Source organism: Capra hircus, chromosome 9, assembly GCF_001704415.2.
Source record: "Capra hircus breed San Clemente chromosome 9, ASM170441v1, whole genome shotgun sequence".
Lineage (NCBI taxonomy): Eukaryota > Metazoa > Chordata > Mammalia > Artiodactyla > Bovidae > Capra > Capra hircus.
Genome location: NC_030816.1, coordinates 2,757,633 through 2,780,921, shown reverse-complemented (window position 1 = coordinate 2,780,921; position 23,289 = coordinate 2,757,633). Strand labels below are relative to the sequence as shown.

Genomic DNA, 23,289 nt, shown 5'->3' with positions numbered 1-23,289 from the left:
TTTTTCTTTTCAGAGTTTTTCTATAATAGATTATCACAATGTATTGCATATAGTTCCGTGTGCCATACAATATCTTGTTGTTAACCTATTTTATATGTACTAGTGTGTATCTGTTACTTTCAAATTCCCAATTCATTCTTCCCCACTCCCGTCCCTTTTGGTAACCACAGTTTGTTGTGGCTGTGAATCTATTTCTGTTTTGTAAATAAATTCACTCGTATCATTTCTTTTTTTAAGATTCCACATATAAGCAATACTCTATGATATTTGTCTCTCTCTGATTACTGCACTTAGTAAGTGGGTCCCTCCATGTTGCTGTTGTGTGTGTGTGTATATATATATATATGCATCTTCTTTATCCATTCCTCTGCTGATGGGCATTTAGGTTGCTTCCATGTCTTGGCTGCTATGAACACTGGGGTGGGTGTATTTTTTTGAATTTAGAGTTTCTGTCTTTTCCAGATATATGCCCAGGGGAAAAAAAAAATTAATTCTCTAATGAGGTGGTTGTCAAAATGTGCTCCCCAGATCAGATACATTAACATCATCTACATCAGAGAATTTTTAAAATGTTCTTGGTTTTTTCTTAAGATTTTTTTTTAATGTGGACCGTTTTTAAAGTCCTTATTGACTTTGTTACATTATTGCCTTTGTTTTTTGTGGGTCCTTTGGGGTTTTTTGTTTGTTTGGTTGCTTGATTTGGCCATGAGGCATGTGGGGATCTTAGTTCTCTGACCAGGGATTGAACCCGTACCGCCTTAATTAGAAAGAAGGCTTAGCCAGTGGACTGCCAGGGAAGCCTCCCTCTTCTGTTTGTTAGTGCCTTAGAGATACAGATTCTTGGTCTCTACACCTCCTGCATCAGAAACTGTGATGGTGGGGCTCAGGAGTCTGACATTCAGCAAGGCCTCTAGCTGACTCTGATGCACACCAGTTTGTGCAAAATTAAATGCGGAGCGAAATATGTCATCACCTGTGTCTGTAACCTCATTCCTTAAAGATACAGAAATGGCTTGGTTCTCTCTGCTCCACTCTGTTCTCACTCCTGTACACCTCACGTCACAGTGGGGCAATGGCAAACCTATTCCATCTTCTGTCTTGACTTCTGCTGGTCCCACTGCTCAGACATCCATGCATCAGTAAAATATTCCCTGTTTTCTACAGCGGATCAAGCAGATCCCTGCAAATTCCTGGCCTGCGGCGAATTCGCTCAGTGTGTGAGGAATGAGTGGACCGAGGAAGCTGAGTGTCGCTGTCGATCGGGGGACCCAGGCCCCTGTGCTCCCATAGAAGACTGTGAAGACATCCCGGGGAAGGGAACACCATGCAGGTGAGGCCAGCATCCCGGCGCTGAGACCCGAGAATTCATTCCTTAGACTTCTGAGACACCGATCATTAGAATGTCTTCACATGGCCCCTTAAACCTATGATTTTTAAACTTCAGCGAGAATCTGTCAGAGAAGTACTTGTGGAAACACACGTGGCCGGGTCATGCGAGGCTGTTTCTGATTCACTGAGTCTGGGTAGGGCCCAGGCATGGCTGCTGCTGCTGGGCCAAGGACCACACTTAGAGAACCACTTGTCCTCAGCCTTTCCACAGTGTTTCATTAAGACCAATAAGGGAAGAAAAATGAGCCTATGTCAGTTTCTAATGATATCTAATGGACACTTACCCCAATTTCTCACTGGGGGGCTCATGGCTAGCTGCTTACACAATCAACAGGAAACGAGAGAAATTTAGCCCTTTTCTTGATGAATCATACCCTGTTACTTTAAAGTATCTTAAAGACCATTATCCAGTAGGGGTTAAGAAGCAATTGGCTCAGCAATTTACTAAGCAAGTAGCAAGACACATTTCTTAACTTCTCTAAACCTCAATTTTTTCACTGGATAATGAGACTAATAAACCCCCCCTGCTGGCTTGCTGCAGGGGGGTATATGAAATGGCATTTATTAAACATCTTTACAAAGAACACAAAACACAGAGTATCTGTTCAAATACGGGGGGATTATAATGATGCTGTCAATTTTCCCTGAGTTAATCCCAATTAAAACCCTGACAGGATTCGTTATGGAATTTGATGTTCTGGAAATAAAAATGTACAAGAGAAAATCTTGAAGTACAGTGGTGGGGAGGCCACTCTATAAACTAGAAATACATAAAATAATAAGATTTACAGCATTAAGATAGATACAGACCTATACAGTAGATCAGTAAAACATATATAAGCCCCAAACAAAACCTTATATATCAGGAAATTTATTTTAACAAGCATTTCAAATCAGTCAGGTAAGTATAGAGTTAACAGCAATCAGTTCAGTTCAGTCGCTCAATCATGTCCGACTCTTTGTGACCCCATGAATCGCAGCACGCCAAGCCTCCCTGTCCATCACCAACTCCCAGAGTTTGCTCAGACTCACGTCCATCGAGTCAGTGATGCCATCCAGCCATCTCATCCTCGGTCGTCCCCTTCTCCTCCTGCCCCCAATCCTTCCCAGCATCAGAGTCTTTTCCGATGAGTCAACTCTTCGCAATAGTTAGTATAAAACTGGCCCTCCATTTAGAAAAATAAATTAAAATTAGTTTATTGCCACACACAAATCAACATCAAAGATTCAAACCTAAAACTGGAAGTGTGAAAATATGAGATTTTTTTCTACATTTCTACAAATTGGGCTTTGAAAAAAATTTTCCTGAATAAAACATCAATCCAAGAAGACAATTGGAAGACATTAAGAAGAGGATTTCCACAGGGGCAAGGACACCAAAAATAAAATTAACAGATAATCAATGAGGTGGGAGAAAAATATTTACAACTTATAGATAAAGGCTGAATATCCCTACTAATAAGAGCTCCTACACATCAGTAAAAGGTAAACATACTAATAATAAAATGAGCAAAAAATACAGAGACACAGTTCATAGAAGGTATCCAAATGACCCATGAAAGATAGGAAAAAATAATCAATCTCACTACAAGTAGGGAAATCTAAAAACAATATGGAGATATCATTCATTACTCATGAGTTTAGCAAAAAAAGGTTAATAGCATCCAGTGCAGATAATATCGGGGAAAAACTAGTTCTATCAGGCGTTACCAGTAGAAAAAATGGGAAGACCTTATTGCAAGAGAAAGTTGTCAATATTTTAAATTTGACTAAGACACTCTAGACAATTATCCTTACAAAAATAGTTGCACTTTGCAATGTTCACAGAATCATTGCTTTGAGCCATGAAACAATTGTGCAGCCTATCGGTAGGGGATCAGTTAAATCCATAGTGTGGAGTTATATTCATTGTGAAACACGGCAATTAAAAGCACTAAGACAGTCTACTAGAACTGCTGTAGAAAACGAGCAAGACATTTCATTAAATGAGAAAAGTAAATTTCAGGATAATAAATGCCACTTATGTAATGTATTAATAACAGGAATATGTACTTATAAGTATTTTAGGTTCGACCATATGGCATTGCCATTTTGTCAGTCACAATTCATACAATGTTATACAATTCATTCTAGTGATAGTCGCTCAGTCATGTCCAACTCTTTGCAACCCCATGGACTGTAGGCTGCCAGGCTCCTTTGTCTATGGAATTCTCCAGGCAAGAATACTGGAGTGAGTTGCCATTTCCTTCTCCAGGGGATCTTCCCAACCCAGGGATCGAACACACGTCTCCTGCATGGCAGGCAGACGCTTTACCATCTGAGCCAGGAGGGAAGCCTACTATTGAGAGACATTTCTCAGTATAGCGACAGGTCAGCTTAAAAAGTATCAGCTTGACTTTATCTTGTAATCTATGGACAATACATTGGAATATGTAATGAATCCATACACCTTTTCCAAAGGAACACCGGAGACAGACGAATGACAAGCATGAATCAGATGAAATAATTTAGATGAAGCTTCTCTCTCTCGGAGAGATGGGGACTGGGCAAGGGGTCAGGAAGTAAATACAATGTGCTTTTAAAATCATCACAAATATGTGGACTAATAGGTTCGCTTAACTATCACTCCACTTTACAATGGAGAGGAGCAGATTTGCGGTCCACAGTTTTTAGTTATGTGAATATGTTCCTGTTTCACCCGCGTAACATAAAAGGAAAGGGAGGGAAAGGAAGAGAGAGTAACGAGCAAGGCCCCGATAAGATGTGGAAGAGAAAGGGGTTGCCCGTGCCCTTTACCAACAATGACTATGATTTCTACTTTAGTCAACCTTATTTCCTGTTTCAGATGGCTATACGATTTGTCATTTTAGTCACCCTCCTTCTAGAGGAAGAAAGACTGCTTTCTGGGTGGTTATGAATCAGGTCAGCAGAGCAGCGCATACGGCGATCTGGCAAGCTCTCAGGAAGCTTTGCTGCCTCTGCTGCCTCCACCTGTGCCTGCCTCTGGGGGCTGACAGGGACCCCAAAATGCAGTCACACAGGAAGAAGGTGCCCCTTACGCCAGTTCAATTCAGCAACATGTTTGAGTACCCATGTGCTCGTTGCCGTGTTAGATGCTGGGTAATAGCTAGGAAGGGAGGGAGGGAGAAGGGCCCCATGGACTGTAGCCTGCCAGGCTCCTCTGTCCATGGGATTCTCCAGGCAAGAACACTGCAGAGGATGGCCGTTTCCTTCTCCAGGGGATCTTCCCCACCCAGGGATCAAACCCAGGTCTCCCGTATTGCAGACAGATTCTTTACTGTCTAAGCCACCGGGGAAGCCCAACAGATAGGAAGGGAGGGAGAGAGAAGGAGAGTTGGAGGAAGGGACACCAGAAGAATGAAGAGAAACTCAATTTCTTCGGGGGGTGGAGAAGAGAAATCTGCCACATCCCCTCAATTCTACTCTTTCCAACTCCTTGATTAAAGATCCCTTTTCAAATGTGAAGTATTAAGCCCTGAGTATTATATCCTCTGGAGAAGGAAATGGCAACCCACTCCAGTATTCTTGCCTAGAGGATTCCATGGACAGAGGAATCTGGTGGGCTGCTCTCCATGGAGTTGCACAGAGTCGGACACAACTGAAGAGACTTAGCCTGCATGCATGCACTGGAGAAGGAAATGGCAACCCACTCCTGTAGTCTTGCCTGGAGAATCCCAGGGAAAGAGGAGCCTGGTGGGCTGCCATCTATGGGGTCACACAGAGTCAGACACAACTGAAGCAACTTAGCAGCAACAGCAGCAGCAGCATTATATCCTCAGCATGAAGATAAACCCCACTGCCCCCATGAGCTGCTTCAGACAGATTCTCACTGAAGAAAAATCAGAGCCCAGTGGTGCTCTGAGCATCTCTCCTGGACCCCCACCACCTGCTCTTTGTCTCATCAGTTATTTCCGTCCCTCACAAGATGCATCATTTGTGTGGCTCTGGCAATTTACTTATTTGAGGATCAGATGACACATGAAGTGTAGATGGGTGGGGGCACAGCCACACCAAGCCGCAGACTGGCTGCCTGGGAGCTCCTGAGCCCCTAGCCGTTCTGAGAGCCCGGGGCAAAGCCTCACCCACCAGTGGACTAACAACTCCAGGATCCCCAGAGCCCTTAGTCAGAGACCCTGGAACCTGGATTCACCCCCCAGTGGGTAGGCACCAGCCCGAAGATCCCCCTGGGCCACAGGCCCTCTATCAGCAAGCTGCCTCCAGGTCTGAGACACCTTGGAGCCCTCAGTCAGCTGCCCTACTCGTGGGTGGGCCAACACCTCTTTTAGAACATCCTAGACCCCCAGGCCAGCCACCTTAGGAACTGGCTCTGCCTACCAGCAGGCTAACACTGGATCCTGGACCACTGGCTCTGTAACAACCCACCCTAGAGCCAGGTTCCACCCACCAGTGACCTAGTGCTAAGCTTGTCACCCGTCAGGGCCATGTAGTCAGCCACCTAATGACCTGGTCCCACCCACAAGTGACCAGTAGCCTCCACACAGGTCAGGGTTTGGCAACCAAATAGACCAGGACCAGGCACATCTACCAGACCATCCACAGCAGTCAGCCGGGCACAACAGAAGAACCGATGCTGCTCACGCAGAGGGCGTGTCTAGAGCATGCAGCTCCGGCGACCAGCGGGGAGTGCACCACGTGGATGCACAGGACATCTCCTACAAAAGGCCACTTCTTCAAGGTTAGGAAATGTAACCAACAAATCAAATACACAGAAATGAAAGCAGCAAATTAAGCAGAAGATGGTCCGAAGGTACAAGATAAGACCCTGAGAGAACTAAGTGAAGCGGAGACAAACAATTTACCCAATAAGGAGTTCAAGGTAATGATTGCAAAGACGTTCAAAGGATTTGGAAGAAGAGTGGATGAATAAAGTGAGAAGTTAAAAGCTTTTAACAAAGTGAGAAATATAAACAAGCACCAGAGATGAAGAATACAATAACTGAAATTAAAAAAAAATACACTAGAAAGAATAGTAGATTAGATGATACAGAGTGAACTGGAAGACAGAGATGCAGAAATCCCTGAAGCTGAGCCAAAAAAAAAATGATGACAGATTTAGAGACCTCCGAGACAACATCAAGCCTATAAGGGTCCCAGAAGGAGAGGAGAGATGAAGAGGAAGAGGACATATTTGAATACATGAGAGCTGAAAACTTCCTCAACCTGGGAAAGGAAACAGACACCCAGGTCCAGGAAGCACAGAGTCACAAACAGGAACAGTCCACAGAGGACCACACTAAGACACGTTGCAATTAAAATGGCAAAAATTGAAGAGAAAAAGAGCATTAAAAGCACCAAGGGAAAAGCGACAAGAAGGTAAGGCTGTCAGCTGACTTTTCACCAGAAGCGCTGCAGGCCAGAATGGAGGGGCATGACATATTTAAAGTGATAAAAGGGAAAAACATACAACCCAGAGTACCCTACCCAGCAAGGCTTTCGTTCAGATTTTATGGAGAGATCAAAATTTTACAGACAAGAAAAAGCCAAAAGAATTCAGCACCACCAAACTAGTTTTACAAGAAATGTTAAAAGGATGTTACCAAGCACAAATTTCCACAACTAGAAATATGAAAATTATGAAAGAAAAAAACTTTGTGTTACAAGCAAATATTCATATATAGTAAAGTTAATAAATCAACCACATATAAAGCTAATAGGGAGGTTAAAGACAAAAGCAGTAAAATCGTCTATATTCACAGTAACTAGTTTAGAAATATACAAAAGTGTGTAAAACACGTAAAACAAAAATGGTAAACATGATCTAGGGGAGTAAAAACGCTGGGCTGTTAAAGTGCAAATGAATTTAAGAGACCAGCAACTTAAAATAATTATATGTATGATTACTTTATATAAATCATATTTATTTATTATATATTATCTAAATGATATCTCATGGTATGCACAAACCAAAAATCTATGATAGATACACAAAAAAGGAGAAAATAAATTCAAACATAACACTAAAGATAATAAATCAGAAAGGAAGAGAGTAAAAGGAAAACAAAGAACTACAAAAACAAACCCCCAATCCCTGGAGAAGGAAATGGTAACCCACTCCAGTACTCTTGCCTGGAGAATCCCATGGAGGGAGGAGCCTGGTAGGCTATAGTCCATGGGGTCACAAGGAGTCGGACACGACTGAGTGACTTCACTCACACTTTCACTATCAATAATTACTTTATATAAAATGGTGGGATAGGAGGACATGAGCCATGAACAAATCCCCCCATGAACACATCAAAAATATATCCACACATGGAACAGTTCTCCCTGAAAAATAACTGGAAACTGGCAGAAAGATGCCTGTACAACCAAGGCTGTGAGAAAGATCCACATGGCATCAGGTAGGAAATTAAGAAAAGCGATCAGGTCCAGACCTGTGCTCCTGGAGGGGAGCTCAGTGGAAAGGGGAGATTACACCAGCAGACACCCTCCTTGGGTGGTCCACAGTGAGAGCTCCAGATTTGACGCCCCAGTCCTGGGGTCCTACATGGGGGAGACAAGCCACCTGGCTGGTTGGAAGATGGCTGGGACTAACAGGTGGGCTGTGGGAAGCCTGGACTCAAGCACACAGGTAAGGTACAAACTTCCTGTTGCAAAATAAACGTCATGGGTATGAAATGTGGAGTGTGAGGAATATCGCCAATAACTGTAATAAATGTATAGGGTGACACGCTGCAGCTAGACACACCGTGTTGATCATTTTGAAATGTACAGAAATCTTGAATCACGGTGTTGTATAACAGGAAATAACATAGTATTGCAGGTCAGTTATACTTCAAAAACAAACAAACTCACAGAAAGATGAGATTTGTGGTTACCAGAGGCAGGATCTGGGCTAGGGGGAATTTGATAAAGGTGGTCAAAAGTTACAAACTTCCAGTTATGAAATAGATAAGTACTATGACTGTAATGTATAATTAGCACTGCTGTGACATTATAAATGAAAAGTTAAGAGAATACTGAGTTCTCATCACAAGGAAAAATATAGTTTTTTACTATTTCTTTAATTTTGTCTTCTACCCAAGATGATGTATGTTCATTAAAATTATCATGGTCATCATTTCATGATGTATGTAAGTCAAAACATCTCTACACCTTAAACTTATACAGAGCTGATGTCCATTATATCTCAGTTAAGCTGGAAGAAAAAGAGATTGGAGGCTTTAAAGTTAGTCCCAAGTTCCAAGTTTAAGCTCTACCCAAACTAGTTGCGACCTTAAGCTACATTTCCCCACTTTAAGCCTCAATGTCTCATCTTAAAATGAGGACCAGAAGAATAAATTCGTTTTGGTAAGCAATACCTTAGATGCTCCTGGGTGTCAGCTGCTCCGTGCTGTGTGACGATTGTCAACAAAGGGCAGCCCTGTAAGGAAAATTGATTCCCTACCTGGAACTTACAACTAATCTCAGAGGGAAATCAGCTGAGGACACTGAGTGTTACAGCTTTGAAAGCAGCATGCTCTAAAGAACCGCACACTTGGTTGCATTTTTGTTATTCCACCTGAAAGTGAAGAGAGATGAGGAGGGTGTACTGAGGGCAAGGGCCCTGCTGGGAAGATGAGGCCCCTGACACACAGCACATTTGCACCTGGTTCAGGGCTTCATTCTAGCGCCGAGTCATTGTCATTCGCTGTATTTTCACCTTTTTCTTCCAGTTCCTTTCCTGCGTTCAATATTTAGGAACATAGACCACACATTTTTCATTTTCTTCGAGTTTCAATTTTTATACATAGAATCAGTTGTGCTAGCAACATGGCAAACTGCTCCCCAGAATAAACAAAATTTCCATTTTCCAAGGTCTCTTTTTTTGGCCTGATGAGCTTGACTTTTATTAATCACAATTACCATTATAAATGCACTGAACATGCAAATCTACATCTAACAGAGTGAACTATACATGGTTTTCCCTCTTCCGAATTAAACTTTTCCACTTTGTCCTTCAGTAGGGCCTAACACGTTCTCTATGACATTATAACAATGAAAACCATTTCCAAATATAGGGGCCAGATTAAGCACATGATGGCAAAAAGTGACATTTATGAGGAGGTTTTAATAATATGGAAGTAATGTTTCAACTACAGCAAGATCATAAGTTTACTCACATGCTATACCTCAAATAGGGTGGGGCGGGGGAAGGTCCATTTTTTTTTTTCCCCTTTATAAGCTATTCCTAACTCCCTTTTGAACCCTTTCTCAACTGGATAATGGAGGTGTGGAGGGAAACATGAGAGGGAGAGCTTAGAGTTTAATATACTCCAATCTAGTTTATAAAACTGCATTTGATTAATAGTTTAAATAATCATTTAAGGCGACTCAGCTCCCTTGGGATATACAGCCCAGCTCACAGGTCCTCCCGACTCCCCTCTCCTCCCAGGTGGTATCTGGATGTATGGCAGAGCGAGGCGGCGCTCCTTGTCTTACAAGATCCTTGGAGAAGTTTCTATTGCCATGGTCCCCTCAGCGGTGACCTCCTAGTCCTGACGCCAGTATCTGCCTGATCCTTGGTGTTCTCAGAGCCTCCAATTTGCCCAGCTAGGGCAAATACGAACCAAAAAGGCTACCTTAGCTGGAGTCAGGAGGAACCAGGAACTTGATACTCATCCGCTTCAAACCACCCATCTCAGTTTTCCGCCTTCTTCCAATCAAACACAAGGGCAAGGACAGGGTCTCCCGCCTTCCCCCTTTCCCTGAAATTATACTGGAGAGAATACTGACAGAAGGGAAAGAGTTCACTGACAAGGAAATATACGTCAGAAAACATCTCACAAATACCACACTCATTTTGTAATTTAAAGAGGAAAAAAAAGCAAGGTGCAAAATGTGTGGACAGTGTTATCAGAGATTATATGGCGTGTATGTATGAGAGTCCGGAACTATACACATAGAAATTTTAAATGCATTACGTTTTTAAATTGCATGGACAAAATGTTATTACAGGGTTGTTTCTCAGCAAATACAAGTCAGAATTTGAGTTCAAAAATAACCCCACTTCTTGCAAGATAAACATCACTCTTTCCCAAGAGCTTTGTGCAATCCTTCTGAGACCACTGCCGATGGAATAGTAAGCCAACTGGAAGGCAAAACTCAGTGGGGGTGGGGGAATGCAGGAAGCATGTTTCCTCCAACTCCAATGGAAGACACCTGCAAAAAAATATGCTATTTTCACGTCATAATCATTTTAAAACATTCTATGAGAAAACTGTAGCTGCTCTTAATATTGGTAAGTCCAGGAAGCAGGATATCTTGTTTTTGCTTTCTTTTGTAGATCACTAGACCAATCTAAAAATCGAGTGTATGAACCTGGTGTTAAAAAGTTCCAACGTCAGCAAGATAACAAGGTAAGACTGTATTTTTATGTTGGTTTTAATTGTTGAATTAGAATTCTGAAGGAAATTAAAAATATTTCCGGGCCTGACTCATATTTTAAATAGAGATAAGAAAAAACACTTTTCCTTTATTTGCCAGGCTTTTTAATTTTGTGTTTTAAGAGGGAAAAAGGCAATTCCTGGTACAAAAAGGCTGGCACTAACTGAAATATGTAGACACAACAGTAAGATTTCAGGGGAAAAAAAAGCATATTATATTTCTAACCTTTTCTTATAAAAATACACATGCAGTTTATCAAATGCATTTCAACAGGTTGACTTTTTCATAATCATTATTTATATACCTGGAGTTGAGTAATTTTATATATATATATACACACACACATAAAATCTTGTGAAATGTCTTATTTCAAATAATCAGCTAAAACAAAAATATGTAGGAGAAACAAGATTTGTGAACAACGAGCAGCATCAAAAATTCCTAAAAGTTCATCCTCAGATAAAGGTTTCTTCCAGTGTTCTAGATGTCTCTTTCAAGATACTCATCCATTCAATCTTTTTTTTTACTAAAATTTTATTTTACAAAGGGAAATAACCTATCTAATAACCAAGTTAGCATAAGAGCTTTTAAAATAACTTTTCAAAAAATACCTTGGACAATTGATAGCCTAAAATAACCTAGTTTCAAAAATTATACCTAATCTTTATGGTAAAAATGAGTGTTAATCAGCCAGTGTCCTGCCCAGTCTACCTGAAGTCTCTCTCTCTCTTTATATATATATATATATATATATATATATATATATACACAGTGCTAAATGGAAACAAACATGACAAAGCTTGCAACCGAAACTCATCATACAGTTCATATACGGTCAAGAAGGATGCTGAGGCCATCACACCACACACACACACACACACACACACACACACATCCAAGGGTGCACAAAGAATAGTGTGTGCCATTTTTATTGCCTAAAACAAAGAACATTGAAAAGACAGGAAAGGGTCAGCCTTGGGCCATCAAATGACAACAGGACACAGGACCTGGTAATAAAATCTCCCGGATGAAGTGTACACCAACTGAATCCAGAAGGACCAGGGAGAATCAGAAACCACATTTCAAATGAAGCAGCAGTCTGGAAAAATAATGCTTGGAAGGGCACATGGTGACTGATTCACAAGCTACTTGCCACTCCTGCTTCGAGATACTGATTCAGTCTGAGAAACTTTAGGAAGAAATTGAATACATTCTCAATAGGTTGTAAAGTTAGAGATATTTGGGGTGAGGACATCTCCCACCTTTCAAAAAATATATCCTAAATGACAAGCATATTATCTCATCTACCAGCAGAGGTAATATTGGAATGAATCACTGGTTTGACCTTGGATGGCATTTCTTAATCTCTTAAAAATATTTATTTTCCAGGTAACTATGAAAAGAAATTTGAATTACTGACTATAGGATATGAAGAATTTAACTATCAAGATTGGGAAGGAAATTAAAAACTGGAAGTATACAAATTATCATTTAATCTATCTCAAGAGAAATGACTTGCTTTCTCAAGGAAAACTGGATTCACTCTCTCAAAATTCTGAAAACCTAGGCAGGCATATCCACTGGTCATCAAAATCCAGGCATGTAGTCAACACTAAGAACCAGAAAAACATCACATTTCAAATAGAGAAGACTTATATACTTGAAGACCAATAAATTCTGAAGAAAAAGAAGCTTATTATCAAAACCCAAAACACAATCAGTGAAACATATTAAATATTTTGGTGTTTAATATTAAATATTAAATATTTCTCAGTGTTTCAGTCAAGGTGATAGCAGACCAGGTTTTTGTCCAGCCGCCCTTAAAATATTGCTCACAGACCATCTACAAGTGCAACTTATTATTTGGGGGCAGGGGGGTGGGATTGACCATATACCGGGGAATAGAGCTCTTCACGTGTTAGGATGAAGGAGGTTCAGAATGAATGCATATGGGACTTGAACTGCGGTGAGTACACAGATGCTCCACACTTCAGTGTCCGTAACTCACACACCTCTTCGGTCCTTAGGCACACTAGTCGTATAAGAAATTGCTGCTTACACAGTAGATAATTTTGCTGCCAATAATTCCTAGGCTGTTCCTTTGAAGAACTGGGATATATATACCATGGAAAAAATCTTACTTTTCTTATAACTGCATAGACATATTTTAAAGGGAGATATTATATTGGGGGGAAAAAGTGAGGTTGTACTTTGTGACATAACCAATTCCTCTCTCCCAGCATGGATGAACTTCACTGGGTAATCCTTGACACCAACTGTGGCGTGTGCATAGGTAGACTGGCGTCAAGGTACTCCAGTTCAGCCAGTTTGTAAGGTGCATTTAATGAAAAGTGAATTCCTCCATCTCTCTCTCAAATGTTCAGCTATCAATTATACTGGATGCAAAACTTTAATTTCAATAAAATGTGATATGTACTATATCTCTATAGATTTATAATGTGTGTTTACTAGGTATCTCCTGGATTTGCTTTATAGATTATGGTCAATGATTTTAAGCATGCAAACCCTTGGGAAAAAAAATCAGTGATATTTTGTCTTCCAAAGGCATAATAACTTTCACCCCAATTCTCATCCCAATCCTCCCCAAAGTGAGGAGTGATGATATGGGACGGAGACTTTTTGTGTCCCGATAAAGTGCTGCAAAGCCAAGAATGGTGGCAAGACGTGTACCGGCCATTTCCATGGCCTTGGAACTCCCCAGAGGAAAATGTGCTTGTCAGACGCATGACAGGCCAACCAGAAGCATACAAGAACAATTCCATCAAGACAGGAAATGAAAATCTAACTCCATTCCCTCCCCATAACGTGGCCTCCCCATCTATGTCCGTTGTGCTGGAACTACTAGAGAGAATGTCGCTTTGGCTAAGGAAAGAGAAGCGGGCCAGACTCCAGCTTCTGTGGGGAAGGGCTCCTGTGGAAGCAAGTGTCCCCCACCCTTTGGATCACCCACTTTTTGGTCTTTTCCAACCCCTCAGAGAGGAGCTGCTGAGGTAAGCCGGCCCGCCTCCCTGCCGTCAGAAGACCCTTCTGGATCACGGTAGGCTTCACACAAGTCAGCCTTCAGAGACCAGCTGTCTCTCAGGGAGAAGGACTCTTCTTTGGGTCCCCAGTTTTTATATCCTGTGTCACCTCACAAAGAGACTGATGAGGGTCTGGGGAAAGGCAGCCAAGATTTGGTTTCTCTTTAATCTAGGCAAAGTGGCTCACATATGATCCTGCTTTTCCCTGGAGGGAGAACCCAGAAGTTTGGGGTCAGAGCTCAAGGACCTTCCAATCACCCAGGTTCCTTGCCTGTTTCTTCGCCTCCTGGCACAGAGTGTCCAGTGACTGGACCAACTTCAAGATCCTAGCTTCTCCAGTTTACTCCACTGGCCTGGAGGCAACATGGCAACACATGTAACATTTACAACTTTGCAACACCTTGCAACTGTATTAAAAGCACAAGAAGCAAGAGGAAGTTCTACATAGAAAGCATTTATTATTTGTGTTTCCAGGACATCAGTATTTTAGGACAGTGTCAGATACACATCTTTAGGAAATAAGGAAAAGTTAAGTAACAGATATAATTCATTGAATTTTCAAAATGAAAAGAAAACAGCCAAGTAATACACCTGCTTGGATCTGAAGGTGAGAGTCCGGTACAGGTAAAAGTTAGGATTGAAGATTTTCTTTTTGATGTGGACTTTTTCCTGGTTATCTCCTGTTGAAGACGATGACATACATTAGGCTAGTCATGGGGAAGGAAGACTACACTGATTTGACCTGAACTTCACTGTCCTCCAGGTCGGGTCCAGGAATGGGTAGGCTTGACCTCTCGAAGGATCTCTACTTCATCCTTCCACAAGGCTTATGCACAGAATGTCCACTGGCCTTCCCCCGCATACCACGTCTACACGCTAAGAATGAACACAGCTGGCCTGTCTCGGTCCGGGCTCAACAGGGCCATGCGCTCTGCTCTTGTGCTGCATACAGTTCATGCTACAACTTGCGGGGGATCTAGGAGCGCTCGGCCCCCCACACCACATCAGTGCTTTCCGCCCGGCACGCAGCTCTTCAGGATGCACCCCTGTTCGTTCTCTCCCATCCACTCCTCTGTCTCCTTACTGTTACAGCTGCCCCCGACCCCTGCCCCTGCTTGTCCTTACTGTAATCTTTCGGTATCCTCTGCCCTCCCCTCCCTTGTTAATTTATCTTCTAGGAGAAATGAAAACACTCAGTAATTGTTACTGGTGGTTATGCAACACAGACAAAAGCTGCCACCCCTTCTGAAGATGGGGAGTGACAGGGGAGCAACCCTCTGCAAACCCCCAGGGGTTACTCGAAGAAGTCTGCTTGCTTTGTTGCACGCTCCACGAGTGGAGTGAAGGCATGTCTCTCTCTTTCACGGTCTAGAACTCAATTACTCGAGCTGTCTGGATCTCTGTTAACCTCTTACGTAAAAGCAGTCAAGTCTATCACTAACACTGTGATAATTCACTGACTGATTCATCCAATACTATTTATTCTACTGATCCGGTACTCTCAAGGTGGTTCAGGTGAAGAAACCAAAGATCTCCCTATTTGGATCCCCTGAGAACCACTGCAATAACCTGTGAATGAAAACAGCTGTTTAAAAATCCAATTAATAACACTACAAAACCCTCATTATTCTTTGAGCCTGTGAGTTTCTATTCTCTAAGTTTTCACAAATACCACTTGGGTTCCACGTAAGATGCTATTTTCTTTTGTGATCTGACATGATCTTCTGTTTTGCTCTCTACAAAAGGGTTCACTATGTTGCTGGAAAGCTGTATAAAAAGTCACTATAGGACGCAGAAAGTAAGTTACAATAGAACGTTTTTGTGCAGGCCTGTGCTCCTAAGTGCACTCTTTTACTTCTTCCTCATGTTGTCCTTTGAGACGGTGCCATCTACTCAAACTCACAACTAAGAAAACTCACTTCTCTCTTACCATGCGAGTATTAGAGAAACTTTTTCTTGGAGCCTACCCATAGCTCACAATATGTATCTTAAATGTGTTAATGAATTAGGAATTCCACTATAGTTGAATGTGAAACTTTCTGTTTTCTCAGTTTTAATATTTTATGGACATCTACCTTTACAAAGCATATGCTAAGGAAGGAACTGGTACTGAGCAAGACAAGCATTAAGAAAAATTGGCTCTTAATGTAGAGTATGCTGGTTTAAACTTCTAATTTTATATCCCAATTAAAATGACTGATTAAAATTTACATTTACATTTGATTCATCCAGTTTTCATCTGGCATTTCTGGGTTTGACTGCGAACACTGCAAGAAGCTGCATCCACATTTTTCAGAACGCCACTATTTCCTCCACTATTTCCCTCAAAGGATGAAGGGTCCTAGGCTTCTCCAGCAAAGGGGCTTCTGCGTGGGTGGAGCTGTTATATGGAGGTGACTGGAAGTCTATCTGAACTAGGGCAGGTCTCCTGGAGTCAGAACTCACTCAGGAGACTACTTAAAATAGATGTGTTCCAGGACAGCTGTGTAACACAATTAGCAATAAAATGACTTCAGGCTTAAGACTGACGATAATTTTATCAGCTATTAAAGTAAAACACTATAAAGATCTGTAACAATGCTTTGCTGTGATATATTTCTTTTTTAAAAAATACTCTTAATTATTATTTCTTAGCTAAACTTTTTTCTGTACCCTTCAGTGATTCAAAGAGCATAAAGGTCAGGCCCATTTCACAAACCCTTTGAGCAACTAAAGCTTTCCAATGCCTAGATAATGATCTGTGGCATCATAAAGAAACTTGATTCGGACAGGATCTGAGCTGTAAAAACAGAAGTAAACTGCTCTCAGAGCACTAGGTTCCGGTCCGTGCTTGAGATGGGCACGGACTGTGATACATTTCCCACAAATTCTTCACAACTGTAAGTTCTCTCATTTCCATAATTTAACCTATGTGACGAAGTGCCTGCATGGATCTTGGACACACACAAAACTGTTTCTGGAAAAAGTACTAAAGACACAGGCATTAAAAATCTATTTGGTTACTAAATTTTCTTCCAGGACTCTACTTGCTACCAGTTTTAAGAAAAAAAGCTTTTAATTCACTATCCTGTACAAATAAAAACACCAGTTAAAGCCAAGTGATAAGAAGAGGAAGAAGAGGACATTTATTTTCAGTAATCAGACCTTCTGTCACCAAATCACAGGGACCGCATGACCCAGGGGTGGGTGAGTCTATGCAGTAACACAGCTTTCAAAGGATGATCACATCGACGTTCTCAACAGGACAGACAGGACCATTTAATTTCTTTAACAGCAGACCATCATTTGCACAGTGTCATAATAAATAAATATCTCTACACTAAGACGTATTACGAGAGAAGCAATTCCGAAAACAGTGTCTGGCTCACAAGCTCTAATCTAGTCAGCTGGGAAATACTTTCCTAACTGAGGTGGCTCCCTCTAGGAGAAGGAAAAATCACTGGAAATTCATTTCAAAGGTTTAGAGTCTTTGAACATCAGGGAAAAAAGGTACAGAGAATAATTTTATTTTCTAATTTTATTCTAAAATACAAACAAGACTCCTTAGGACTATGTCAACATAACTCCTTGATGTATTTCTGTTTCCAAATTCCTAATATGAAAGTTAGAAATATTAGGCTTGAAACTGCTGACATTTGATCAAAACTAAACAGCACACAAACAAAAACATTTTTTAAAATTATCAGTTACATGAAACAAGCAATTTCTAAGTAGAGGGGTTTTTGAATTACAAAGCTTATAAAAGAGCTCTACAATTACCAGAATCTCAAAGGCCAAAACAGACAATAGGAATTTTTTAAAAAAACAGGAGTGTTTTGCAGCAGAACACTAGATTAAAATCACATGAAACAACTTGGACAAGATTCTGATATAAAACTGCAACTGAGATGAAACTGAAATATCCGAATTCAGTCAGTTAAGCCAAACTGCCTCCTAACACCTATTTCTTTTTCTAAATGAAACAAAAGTTATCGCAAAACTTTCAAGCCTTTAAATGATCCAAATTTCCTTTATCTGTTCATGGAGTATAAGAACATATTCTTATAGCAACACAATGTGAGAGAAAAGCAGAGCAAATCTGTGCAGAATACTATGTACCTTCTCTATCAAAGATTGTATCAGACACATCAAGGCTCTCTCCAGAATTCTAGAACTTCAGGTAAATTGCTTTACTCAAACTAAGACGTTGCAAAACAGTGGGGGGGGGGGGGGCGCCGGGGATTTCCACCTTTGATGGAAATTTCCATGAATTTCTGAAACAGTGAGTAAAGGAAGGATACAGCTTTCAGATAAAAAACACCAGTGCCTTGATCATTCCAAGTGCCTTGATTTTTGTAAGAAAACTGAAGTTAAGTTTTCTTTATTCCAGTTTTATGGTACTGTGGCCTCCTTAAAAAGCAAGAATTCTGCATTAAAAAAAAAAAAAACACCTTTTCCTAGAGAACAATTAAAATAGATTTAAGGTAGTCTGTTGGCAAAGACAGAGAGATGTCAGAGTCTGTCCAAGTGTAACAAGTATCACAATGACGAGAGGTCTAACAGTTACAGCTGGATACAGGAAAACAATTTTTCGGTCCCAAAGTCACTACCATAATTAACCTTGATTTAACAAAAAGCCATGATTAGTAAAATCTGTTCGCTTTGTGTGAGTAACCCTAACTTGATCGTGGAAGGGGTCAAGCTCTGGGGCACACTCCCTACCCAGCGCCACGGCGAGGCCTCCCAGCTGCAAGGGCAGCACCCCTTCTACTTGAGCAGATTCTGCAGCATGGCCGTGGCATACGTGGGTCTGGCCTGCCTGCTCTCGATTGCACTCTGGAGATACTGGATGCCTCCACAGCGCTCCCAGATTTCTTCGAACTGTCTTGGCAGAATCTCAGCACCGCGCTTTCGAGTCAGGCCTGTCTCTTCAAGATTCAGCTCACACATCTCCATGTCATCCTTCCCTGCACGGACAGAGACATCAGAATTAACCATACCTCCTTTCAGATCTGTTTACTGTGAACTTTATTCCTGAAATGTCCACCAGTTGCCACAGATTTGAGAACTTTTAAAACTTTATTTCCTTCCTCGAAGGTTGAAATTTGCTTCATAAATTCACCAGTAAGAAATGCGTCCTCCCCCAAGCACACCATTTCAGAATATAGTGAGGATGCAGGTGGTCCAACAAGTTACCAGGGTTAAGAGAAATGCCACATTTCCTTAAACCACTACAAGGCAACCTATATAATTAGATACGAAAAGGACACAGACAAGTTTCTGTGTGCTCCACGAGGACACAATCCAAATGATTGATTCCACGCTGTAAATAAGTTATCCTCAACTGATGTGATTTAACTGCAAAACTCCATTCCTCAGCCCTGAACTTCACTGCATAATTACCTGAGCCCATTTCATTCAGACGGTATGCACTACTTTTCTGCTTTATAAATGTTTGTTCATGGGAATTGTACACACCAGCCACGAGGAGAATGGGGGGCTTGTCAGGATGAAGCTCCATCTGCCGGGCGATCCATGGTCCATCAAAATGGGCATACCACCAGCCTTTCTTCTTATTCTGCGGGTCTTTGTACTGGTCTGCGGGGCGGATGAATGGGATGCGGAAGAAACGCTGCTGTCGGTTCATCTCGATCTCCTGCTGCCTGGCAGGGAGCTGGGCTGCCGGGTTCTGCTGAGCTGTCACAGGGAATAAGGACAGTCACCCAAGGGATAAGGTAAGCAGTCTTTAATCCTAGAATGCACTACCAATTTTTTTTTTAAGCCGAGACAGGGGGTCCTAATAGTGAATTTAAAACAAAATGTAAATATGAATTCTCTACAAATGAATACAATTCAAAGCAGGATTTTTTTTTTTTTTAGAATATTCTCTCCCCCCACACACACCCCAACCACCAGCACCACACCACCAGCACCACTGGCAGCAGCAATAACAACAGCAGCCCCCAGCAATTCCCACAAATGCTTGCATCCCTACCTAAAATGAACTCATGCAATGAACTCACACGCAGGAAAGCAAACTAGTTCTGTTTACTAGATTTACAGTTTTCCTCCAAGGAGTTCATACGAACACTGCAGAATGATTTTTATGGGGCGATTTATGATGAAACAAATAGCAATCTTACAAATCTAAGGGATTCTAAACATTAGACAATTCAACCACAATTTCCTCAAAGAAGTGAAAGACATAAAAGTTTTCTCATTTGCCAACTGATTTGGGGATTTAAAATGGCCAAGATAACACAGATATTTTATGAATAACATTTAAAAACTTCATGACAACAAAACTGCAACAGTGAGCATGAACTTTCACTCAGATTTGCTTACTCTGAAATTAGACTTCTCTTGGAATGAAATCCATTGTAGTAAGTGGAACGTGTATAATATTTGGTTCTTTTTGCCAATAGAAAAGAAAAATCCTTGCTTTTCTGTTAACACTGAGTATTGAGCTCACAGTAACCTCTTTTCCCTTGCTCAATTTTCATTATGGTTGGTTTTTTTTTTTTTTTTCCTGAAAACACACAGTTCTCTGGGGCAATGACTTTACATCTTCAGGAGCATAATTATGGTAAATCTGCTTGATATTCTCTATACTCACAACCTTAAAGGTAGACCAATCATTTACTGCAGCTCAGTTAAGAATCTCACTGAAACCAAGTATGTCAATGAAAACTTATATGTCTAAGTCAAGGACAGTCACATGGCTTTTGTAAGACTTTCCAAGTACTGAAAGGATGAAATTACTCTTATTCTACCTCTTGCACCAACAGCAAAAGCTATAGAGCAGCGGAATTTATTTCTGTGCAAACAACAGAAAGCAAAAAGCAGTTAGCAAAGTTGTATATGCCTATGAGAAGAGAGTCCCAGCTTTATTAGTGATTTAAAACAGCTGTACCACCTTCAGCATGTTACCAGAGATGAGCTTATTTATCCTCTCATTTCTAGTCCCTCAAAACAACTTACAGTTCAGTGTTTCCACTTCGAGTTTTAAAAACTAGCTACTCTTCAGGATATACACTAACTCAAAACTAAAACAGTCTATTAAAAGGACTAAAAGGAAAAAACCCTCCCTTCCATCTTAAACAGTGAATTAGAAAACAAGGTCCTACTGATCAAAACATACTAGATACCAATGGCCACACATTAGTATAACCTACTTTTTTTCTTTCAAAATAACAATCTCCTGTTGGATAAAATTAAGAAACCCAACAGAAAGCCTTGGATGGCTTTTTTTTTTTACTAATGTGAGAAAGCAAACTGTATTTGGGAAGCCTGGAAATGAACAGTCATCTGGAAAAGTACAAAGATACAGATGTGGAAAGCTTAAAACTAATCTTCTAAACAACTATTTCTTTCACATTCAATTGTTCTTCTAAAGTGTACGAAAATGTTTCAAATCTTTAAGTTTGTAAGTTACTAGAAGCAGTAAAAAATAATTATGTGCAACCATTTGGCAAATAAATATGGCATCATATTCAAATCATTACTGTTCAACTGATTCTAGAAGAAATTTACTGTACACTAAGATGACTCAAAGATTTTTACATTATCAAAAAACATGTATCATAGGAAGCTATAGAAGTATCAGAATAATCTTCTCTTCCTAGTAAGAAGTATTCTATTAAGCTGTGTACATTATCACATGAAAGTCAAATCTCTTTGGACAGAAATCCTTATACTATTAGAGCATTTGAAACCAGCACCTAAAGTTAGTCTTTATTCTAAAAGACTAGCTGCTTATTAAGATAGAGTTTTGCTACAATAAGAATTGTATATACTCAGCTTAAAATGCTAGGGTTTTAAAAAAGGAAGCAATTTGGTAAAATAGGGACTTCCCAGGTGGAGCACTGGTGAAGAGTCCACCTGCTAGAGTAGGAGATGCAGGTTCAGTCCCTGGGTTGGGAAGATCCCCTGGAGCCGGGAATGGTGAGCTGCTCCAGTATTCTTGCCTGGAAAATTCCATGGACAGAGAAGCCTGGCTATAGTCCATGGGGTCACAAAGAGTCAAACATGACTGAGCGACTGAGCACTTTGATAAAATAACAGATTAATTAAATTTTTTTCTGCAAATATATTTTGGAGTGATCCAAATGAAAGTACTATCTCAAATTAAGTATCTTAGTACATATAAACCAAAATTAATGTACTATGATTCACCTTAAAATTGTAGCAAAACAATGTTTAGAAAAAGTTAGTACTTTATATTTTTAACCCATCTTCCAGTTAGCTCATGAGTAACCACCCATTGACTTACGTGAATTGTTCAAAAATGGTGCAAAATCTGTGAACAAATATTTTACGTTGAAGAAAAGATAAAAATGCCAAAAATGTTAAATAAGCATTCTTCTAATTCATAATGATTTCCCATCAATGGAGGTGGTGACTAACAGATAAATTCCCTATCCATAGCCAAGTACTCCTGGCTACTCCAATAACCTACAAGTAGATGCTGCTTTCCAACTTTTAAAAATCTATTTTGATTATGTTTGGGGGACATCCTGCTTGATAAACATACAAAGAGGACCGAAATTTAATTTTTAAACACAGCAATATCCAAAAAAACATCCAAAACAGCAACTTAATAATCAACATGAGAGTACCATTAAAGTATTACTAGAATTTTTGTAGGGGAGGAAAAAAAGAGAATAACTCATAAATTCATTAAAAATGCTTTTCATATAGAGAAAAAGTACTACCACACTTACATTATACTCAGCAGGTTTTAATTTCTTCACACTGTCTTAAATCTTAAGCTGACAACATTTTTAGTTAGGGACGATGAAATAAAACTACTCTCCAAAGTCACTGTTTCAAGCAAGTAAATATAAATCTTTACTGGGTAATTTGCTACTGCCCCCCGAAATTATTTCCGAAAGCCTCTTTCCAGGGTAAATGTGCTGAGGGGCATGCTCCCCTACTAGAGCAAAAGGAAAGGGGTTTCTGAGCTTCCCAATTCCTAACTCTTCAGAACTAATCATGAGTTGCCAACGTCTTACTCTTTAAGGTAGCAACACCAAGGTTGTATTTTTGTCATCGCTAGGTTGTCATCATTTTGCTTTCTCCAATTAAGGAATTCTAATCCTTCTAAATATTAAACTGCAGAGCCATTGCTTTTATAAGTCAAGCAGCTGCACCATTAGGAAACCTCCTGGAGAACAGAATTTTCTCAAATAAGCTGTTAAGCATCTTGGTGCTCGTCACCTTTCCTTTTAACTGTATTCCTGTGTCAGAATGAATTTTACATGAGAGAAAAAGAAAAAGAAAAATGTACTTTTCAGAGCAGAAGTTACATTTACCCTGAAAATGCACCATGTTCAATTAAAACTCTCTGAAGACTACACATATGTGGAGTATGTCCATATACAAGTCCTAGTTTTGTTCACATACCAGATGGGACCCTTGGGAAATTTTCTTAATCTACTCTGTTGTTCTTCCCAGTGGTACATTATGAATG

General features: G+C 40.4%; 2 protein-coding genes across 4 annotated transcripts in view; one reads left to right on the top strand and one right to left on the bottom strand.

Moving 5' to 3' along the window:
- IMPG1 (interphotoreceptor matrix proteoglycan 1) overlaps positions 1–13,238 on the top strand; it is a 157,050-nt gene extending 143,812 nt beyond the window's left edge. Inside the window, exons 15-17 of the mRNA XM_005684438.2 lie at positions 1,165–1,330; positions 10,697–10,769; positions 12,187–13,238. Of these exons, the coding sequence (XP_005684495.2) occupies positions 1,165–1,330; positions 10,697–10,769; positions 12,187–12,216 (269 nt within the window). The 3' untranslated portion in view covers positions 12,217–13,238. The remainder of the gene's footprint in view (positions 1–1,164; positions 1,331–10,696; positions 10,770–12,186) is intronic.
- MYO6 (myosin VI) overlaps positions 14,277–23,289 on the bottom strand; it is a 159,579-nt gene continuing 150,566 nt past the window's right edge. For 2 of the 3 annotated variants that reach the window (XM_018052881.1, XM_018052882.1), the window contains 3 exons: positions 22,090–22,116; positions 19,296–19,514; positions 14,277–18,784 (listed from right to left, as the gene is read on the bottom strand). In XM_018052881.1, coding sequence (XP_017908370.1) covers positions 18,585–18,784; positions 19,296–19,514; positions 22,090–22,116 — 446 coding nt within the window. In that variant the 3' untranslated portion in view covers positions 14,277–18,584. The remainder of the gene's footprint in view (positions 18,785–19,295; positions 19,515–22,089; positions 22,117–23,289) is intronic. The other variant, XM_018052884.1, reaches the window with a different exon arrangement.